Genomic DNA, 7,684 nt, shown 5'->3' on the forward strand with positions numbered 1-7,684 from the left:
TTTGGGCTGGGTGGTTGGAATTCAGGGAATCCCAAGCTGGGGACTAAGCTTCCTGAACCCCAGAAGGACTTGATTGAGGGGTCCTGGCTGTGCCTACAAGCTCTGCTGTAGCCTGTGTTCCTGTTGTCCAATAAACCTTCTGTTTTACTGGCTGGCTGAGAGTCACTGTGAGTCCCAGGAAGAGGGGTGCAGGACCGGACTCCCCCACACTCCGTGACAGCAGCACCCGGCACAATGGGGCCCTGATCTCAGCCGGGGTCTGACGGGCCCTAATCTCAGGCGGGGTTTGGGCAGCATGCGGCGTGATGGGGTCTCAGGTCTCTATCTGAGGATTCCTGCCTTGGGGTTTCCAGACTGACCCAATTCCTGCCTGTACGACACTCAGTTCATGAGCTCTCCCCAGCCCTCTGGTTCGGGACTGGGTGTTGCCCGTTCCTGGAAGCCACCATGCGTCAGCCAAATTTGCATGTTACATCAGCGTTGTCCTCTCCCAGGCCCATTATCCCAGATGTAACCGTCACTCCCTGCGCAGCAGGGCCCATAAGTAGCTGTGGAGCTACGACGTCACATTCCAGAGCTCACAGGAACTTGTGGACTGCAGGTACCGCTCTCCCCCGGGTGCTCGGTGCCATGGGCCTCCTCTGCCAGCTCGCTGCCCTGGCGCTCGGTGTGTCCTCTGCTCTCTCTTCTGACTGGGATGGGGGATGGGCATATACCCAGGGTCAATAGGGAGGGGCAGGAATCCAGTGCCCCACCGGGTGGGCACTGGGGCTGGGTTCAGCTAGGATTACCAGCTGCTGGCTGAACAGACAGCCCTTTGCAGCCTTCGTGGCTGGGAGTTACCTGGGCACAGGTGCCTGCCAGGGCTGGCCTGGGCCCAAGCCCAAAGCCTTTGGCATCACCGGCTGGTCTCCCCTTGGGTTGGCACCTCAGCTGCCGTAAAGCAGCAGAGCTCCACCGACTCCTCTGGGCTCAGGCCCCGCCTGGTCAGAAAGAATGCCTAAGAGGCCTATGAGCTGCCACCATCTCACACAGCCAGGTGTTCACTCTGAAACCTAGTGATGGCCTTAGGCATGTTGCCATTACGGACTAATGTCTCTGCTGTTGCACGTGCGGCTGTCCTGGGACTGTGGGCAGATCCTGGTGCTATAGGCTGTGTTGGAGAAGGATGCCCCAATCTGAATCCCGGCTCTCTGGTTAAAGACACACTGATGCGGCCCATATCAAAGCCACACTGTTGGGGCTCGGTCCCAGCCGCAGACAGGGTCAGGCCTTCGTGATAGCCAGGAATCCTGCTCATTCCTGACTGACGCCAGGTGCCGGCCTCTCTCTCCCCCAGGCCCAGCCATGTCCAGCACTCCAGAGTCACACGTGGGTTGGGGGATACCCCACAGATGAGTCCTAGCCTCCAGGCTATACCATGGAGGCTGGCCATCTGTGGGTCCCTGCCTTGCCAGGCTCCATGGGGCATGGGCGGGTGGCTGTAAGCACAGCTCATGAGCCGTGTCTGCACCCTCCACCCACGCACCCCAGGAGAACCGGTCTGGGTGGAGCTGTAAGCTGGGCCTACCCGCACTTGGGCTTGGAACAGCCTTTGGAGCCCTCTGATGCGGGCTAATGCCGTGGGATGGCACCGACAGGCGCTACTGCTGTGCCCAGCTCACACTGCTGGCGCTCAGCAGTGGCTCCATGGGCATCAATGGGCCAGATCCTCTGCTGGTGTCAATTGGTATCGCTCCACTGCTGTGTGGGGAGCCCAAGGCTGGGGTAGCAGGGGTCCACAGGTCGGGAGTGAGGGGCACCGGCAGACCGGGGGCGGGAGCAGGCCTGAGCTAGCAGGGGTCTGCGGTTTGGGCATGAGGGGCCTCGAGAGAGCTGGGGGGCAGGGCTAGGCTAGCAGGGGGCTGTGGGTTGGGAGGGAAGGGTGCAGGCAGAACTGGGGGGAGACCAGGGCTGGGCTAGCAGGGGACTGTGGGTTGGGAGGGAAGGGCACAGGCAGAACTGGGGAGACCCCGGGGCTCAGCTAGCAGGAGGCTGCGGTTTGGGAGTGAGGGGCACCAGCAGAGCTGAGGGGAGACAAGGCTGGGCTAGCAAGGAACTGTGGGTCGGGAGTGAGGGGCACCATCAGGGCTGGTGCAGGGAGCCCAGGGCATCCCAGGGCTTCCTGAGAGGTCAGCAGTGGGGGGCAAAGGTCTGGCCGTGGGTGCAGCCGTTGCTGGTCACTATCTCCCTTTGTTGACAGCAAAGCGGCAGGAGGAGGAGAGCCAGCTGGAGACAGTGTGTGGGGCAAGAGCTGGGGCTGGGCTGGGGTCTCCCTTTGGTGGATCCACCGTGCTGGAGTGTGGGTGTGGGGAACTCAACGCTTTCTGCCCCGTCCCAACTGCCATCTCCCCTCAAGGAGCTCTGCCTCCCCCTCAACTGGGGCTGAGAACGCAATGGTGCCGACAGCCACTATGCAGCCTTCCAGATGGCTTGTGGAACTCCCCGCTACTGGACACCAGCTAAGACACACCTCACCCCCTGAATCAGCCAGGTGCCCCCTGTATGCTATGGCCCCTATCTGCCCCCATGGCCAGCCCTTCCAGGGGCACATTGGGGTTGATATTTTTCCCAGGAGGCTGTGATTGGGGGTAGGGGTGCAGAGAATGGGGTGGGAATGCCGCCTTGCCAGGTCTGTGAGTCAAATGTGGGGAAGTGACTCCATGGGGCAGGGTCCCCCACAGTGGGATCTAGCTCTTGAGTCCCCTGCTCTGTGCACGGTGGGGACGACACTGAGATCACTGACCCCAGTCTCCCCTCTCCAGCTGGAGAGCACTGCAAGAACACCGCTGTAGGCTGGGCTCACGGGACGGGCTGAGGATGGACCCGGATTCGTACTTGGTCGTGGACCCCAACATGGAGAAGCTATTCAAAATTTTCTTGGATGAAGGTAATGACCCAGGGGCTTGGGGCGGCTGTGCCAGAGGGAGAGACATGGACGCTGCTTAGCAACTTGTCTGCAGTGCCCTGTGCCCCCAATGCCCTCAGCACCCATCGCAGCCCAGGGCCCATCTGAGGAGGCAGAGGCTGGAGTCTCTACAAGCCCCTAGTGGTCAAATGACCCAGGAGACCAGCAGCTGGAGGCCCCATGGGGAAGTCTGATATTAGCAACTGTGTAGCCACAGCTAGAGAAGCTGGCTGTGATCAGGGCCCCATCGTGCCGGGCGCTGCCCAGACCTTGCCCAAGATCAGGGCCCTGTCATGTTGGGGACCCTGGTGTCAGGGGGATGGGGACCCCAGCTGTGGGAGTGCAGGAGCGGGGGGGGGGGGAACCTGGTGGTGCAAGTGGAGGGGTGAGGATAGGGTCCGTGCATGGGGGAGTTGGCAAGGGGGGTCCTAGTAGCAGGGTTAGGGAGTGGGACCCTATCATGGGTGGTGCAGTGGCAGGCAGGGGGACCTTGGTGGGAGGGGGATGGGGAACCCAACCATGGGGGTGCGGGGGCAAAGAGGGGGACCCCAGTGAGGGAGGTGCGAGGCGGGGAGGGGGATCCCAGTGGCGGATTTAGGGGGGTGGCACACAGCAGCACCTGGGTAATGGGCTTGTTGGTTTGGTTCCCAGATGTCTGGGTCATGGTCTGGAGCGGGGTGCACACTGATGACGAAAAGTTGACTTCTGGCTTGCGGCCGACCAAACAGCCGTTCCACTACCAGATCCGTGACACCAGCCACAAGGCCTTCTACCTGCGGGACAACAGCCTGGTGGCCGCAAACCTGCAGGGCGAAAACGCCAGCCAGGAAGGTTGGTTGCCTCCAGGGTCCCTGCTGGGGTTTCACAGCTGGTGACCTCATGCCACCCCCTTCCCAGATCCCCCTGCTTCCAGATTCTTTGGTCCGTTTGGCTCCCAGGCTCTGGGATACGCCAGGTGTGGCTCTGTCCCCACACAACGCTTCTGGGAGTTTGCAGCCAGCAATGCTCACCTCAAGGGGCTGAGATGACAGCAGAGCCAGGCATCCCCTGCCCCACTTGCTCTGCTGGTCTCCTGCTCTCGTTCCAGCTGCCGGCACGTTGCACACTAATGGAACAGCTGCTCAGGGGAGCCCTTTGCAACAAGCGTTATTGGTCCTGCAACCTCAGGAAGGGCAGAGCATGGTCCTGAGCCCCCACCCAGCCCCTCCACTGTTCCTAGGTGTCACGGAGTCCCCGGGCGATGCTCTGGAACTGGTCCCCAAAAAGCCAGTCAGGACTTTGGGGAGCTTCCTCTCCCTTGGAGCAGACTTTTTCAGGGCAAGAAGCTCACACAGCTTCACTTCCTGAGTCTCTCCTTGGAGCATTCAGCATATGCCCCTCCGTGCGCTTCCCACAGCGAGTCCACCCTGGCAGGGTCCTGGGGAAGTCACAGGGTCCTGCACCCCCACTTCGCAGTCAGACGTGACTCTCAGCCAGCCAGTAAAACAGAGGGTTGTTAGATGACAGGAACACAGTCTAAAACAGAGCTTGTAGGTACAGAGAACCGGACCCCTCGGCCGGGTCCATTCTGGGGGGCAGTGAGCCAGACACCCACATCTGCCCTCACTCCCCATCCCCAGCCAGCTCCAAACTGAAACCTCCTCCAGCCCCTCCTTCTCTGCTCAGTTCCTTTCCCTGGCCAGGTCACCTGACCTCTTTGTCTCCAACATCTTTAGCATCCTCTTGCAGGGGAGGAAGGGCCTGGCCATTAGTTGCTAGGCGACAGAGTGTCGGCCAGGAACTGAGGCCCCCCCACAGTATTCAGAGAAAATATTAAGAACAGTCCCGGTTTGTTACACTAGGGCCGGTGGAAAATCAGGTCCCAGCCTGGGGAAATTCCCACCTTTCGAATTTAGTTTCCATCCCGAGTTGGGGTGAGCAGTCCAAATCTCACCCAGCAGGGAGGGGTGGGTTGGGAATGCGGGGAGGTTCCATGTCACTTTGCTGGGAGGGAGTGAATTGCGGTCACCCCAGCCGCTGCAGGGCCTCGTGGGGACTGTAGTTCACTCGCCTCATTCTCCTCTTCTCCTCCTTGGGCCAGGCGCCCCAGCTGGACAACAGCTCCCAGGATGCACTGCCATGCAAGACCCATGATTCTACCACAGTGCATCCTGAGAGATATAGTCCAGCCAGGGAGTCTGGCCATGGAGGACAGTGGAGCCACGAGGCAGGGAGGGGGGGCTAGGAGCAGCCCATGCTGGGAGGTCAGTGACCTGCCCTGGGGGAGGCCTTGACCGTGCTTTGATCACATTTCCCCCTCTCGATCTCCCTCTGCAGAGATGGTCAGCGTGATCCCTAACAGAACGCTGGAGCGCAAGAGGTGTCCCCTGATCCTGGGCATCAAAGGCGGAAGCCAGGGCCTGTCTTGTGGAACAGCCGAGCAGCCCCGGCTGCAGCTGGAGGTGAGTGCGATGCCAGGGACCCCCTGCCAGCCCCTCCATGAGTCTCTGCTGCGGGGTTCTCAAAGCCCTGCTCAGAGCCAGGGCTGGACCAGGGCATAGGCCCTACCAGCCAGTGCCTGGAGCCCACCTCCTGGGGTCACGGGAGTGTCCCACACTCTCAGCATTCATCACAGAAAAGGTTCATCTCCAGCTGTCCTGGCTGTGCAGAATGGGACTGGAGCAGAGCCAATGCCTGAGTTTGCAGAGAGCCTGAGCCCACAGGTCAGAGAGGAGGGACTGGCCCTGGCCTCTCAATGGGCCTGGCTGGGTTTTGGTCAGTAGGCCCCAATCCCCCTCCCTAGTCAATACAGACAGTTGCACCTGCGGCCCAGATCAGCCTCCCAGCCCCACACTCCACTGTGTCCAGCTGTCCCGAGGTGTTGCTGGTTCTAACCTACCCTCATCCCCCGCCTGCAGGACATGCATCTCATCGATCTATTCTACCAGGATGAGGAGGCCAAGCGCTTCACCTTCTTCAAGACCTATAACGGCAGCACGCACCGCTTCGAGGCAGCTGCCTACCCAGGCTGGTTCCTCTGCACCTCAACCCAGGCCAACGAGCCCATCAGTCTCACCACCCGCCCGGGGGAAGCCGCCATCACCGACTTCTATTTCCAGCCCAAATAGCCACGGGGCAGGAGCCAGATGCTGCTTCAGCCCTGCCCTCCCAATGGCTAGCCATGGTGGAGGGGTTAGAGCTACCCACTGTGATGGGTTGGATCACAGAAACCCCCTTGGGAACTGCCAACTGATGTGCCAAGACTACTTCTGCCCCTGCTTTCCTGGCCTGGAAGCTTAGGACTCCAGCACCCTGTCTTGTTGATCCAGACACACCCATCTGCTCCATCAAAGACCCAGGGTCTGAATTACTTGCCCCAAAGCTGCAGACTTAACTGAAAACAGCTCACAGAAGTGTTCCTGTCTTTGACATTCAGATGCTCTACTCCCAATGGGTTCTAAACCCAAATAAATCAGTTTTAAGCTTTATACAGGGTAAACTCATAAATTGTTCACCCTCTATAACACTGATAGAGAGAGACGCATAGCTGTTTCCCCCCCCCCCCCCCCCCCAGGTATAATACATACTCTGGGTTTATTAATAAGTAAAAAGTGATTTTATTAAATACAGAAAGTAGAGATTTAAGTGGTTCCAAGTAGTAACAGACAGAACAAAGTGAATTACCAAGTAAAAATAAAATAGAACACACAAGTCTATTAACTAGTAAGAAAACTGAATACAGATAAAACCTCACCCCTCAGTTCAGTAAGCTTCCTTTTACAGACTAGTCCCTCCTGCTAGTCTGGGTCCAGCAATCACTCACACCCCCTGTAGTTACTGTCCTTTGTCCAGTTTCTTTCAGGTATTTTGGGGGTGGAGAGGCTATCTCTTTAGCCAGCTGAAAAAAATGGAGGGGTCTCCCAGGGGTTTAAATAGACCTTTCTCTTGTGGGTGGAGACCCCTCCTCTCTCCTAATGCAAAGTCCAGCTCCAAGATGGAGTTTTGGAGTCACCTGTATTTCAAATTCTGTGCTGTGCTCTGGGGAAAGCAATCTCCCAGACAAGTTGGGTTTAGCTCTGCCTAGCTGCCCTTTGATGGCCCATTAAGGACCATGCAGCTACATACAACTGACCCATGAGAGGAGAAGGCAGATACCGCTCCTTGTAATCAGCAAAGTAGTGCAGGAACTTGCCCATGTGAACTCCAGGACTCATTTTTGCTGTAATTTTCCACAGTAAGAACAAAAAGTGTTCTTACACACCTGAAAAGCCTATAAATTGGCTAGCATGTCATATCATCCATCTTGTCTTCAATCCTGCTTCTTCTCACGCGAGAGACGTTTGCTACAAATGAAGCTCTGTACTACAAAGGACTGATGACCCATCCAGCAGCTGGGGATGTACTCCAGAACTTGATTTAAACCTGCAAGTTTACTTGTATCACCGTACAAGCCTGAACCCTAAAGAACTTTGCTTGTTACTGAGTAATGTAATTGATTCCATTTAACCAATTCTAGCCTCTCATCTCATATTTTCCTTTTTTATGAATAAATTCTTTAGATTTTTTAGATTCTAAAGGACTTGGCAACAGCGTGATTGTGGGTAAGATCTGATATGTATTATTGACCTGGGTCTGGGCTTGATTCTTTGGGATTGAGAGAACTTTTTCTTTTTTTATTGGGTGTGTTGGTTTTCATAACCAGGTTCATGCTCGCAGGACGGATGCACTGGGTGATATTGATACTGGAAACTGAGTGTC

General features: G+C 57.3%; 1 protein-coding gene across 1 annotated transcript; it reads left to right on the forward strand.

The window, feature by feature from the left end:
* The first annotated feature begins 1,617 nt into the window (after positions 1–1,617).
* Positions 1,618–6,473, forward strand: LOC116830682 (interleukin-1 beta). The gene is made up of 6 exons (XM_032790292.2): positions 1,618–1,729; positions 2,243–2,438; positions 2,805–2,929; positions 3,599–3,778; positions 5,264–5,388; positions 5,845–6,473. The coding sequence occupies exons 1-6, from the start codon at positions 1,618–1,620 to the stop codon at positions 6,052–6,054; spliced, it is 948 nt and encodes a 315-aa protein (XP_032646183.2). The 3' UTR covers positions 6,055–6,473.
* The last annotated feature ends 1,211 nt before the right edge of the window (positions 6,474–7,684 follow it).

The sequence above is a fragment of the Chelonoidis abingdonii genome, chromosome 2, assembly GCF_003597395.2.
Source record: "Chelonoidis abingdonii isolate Lonesome George chromosome 2, CheloAbing_2.0, whole genome shotgun sequence".
Classification (NCBI taxonomy): domain Eukaryota; kingdom Metazoa; phylum Chordata; order Testudines; family Testudinidae; genus Chelonoidis; species Chelonoidis abingdonii.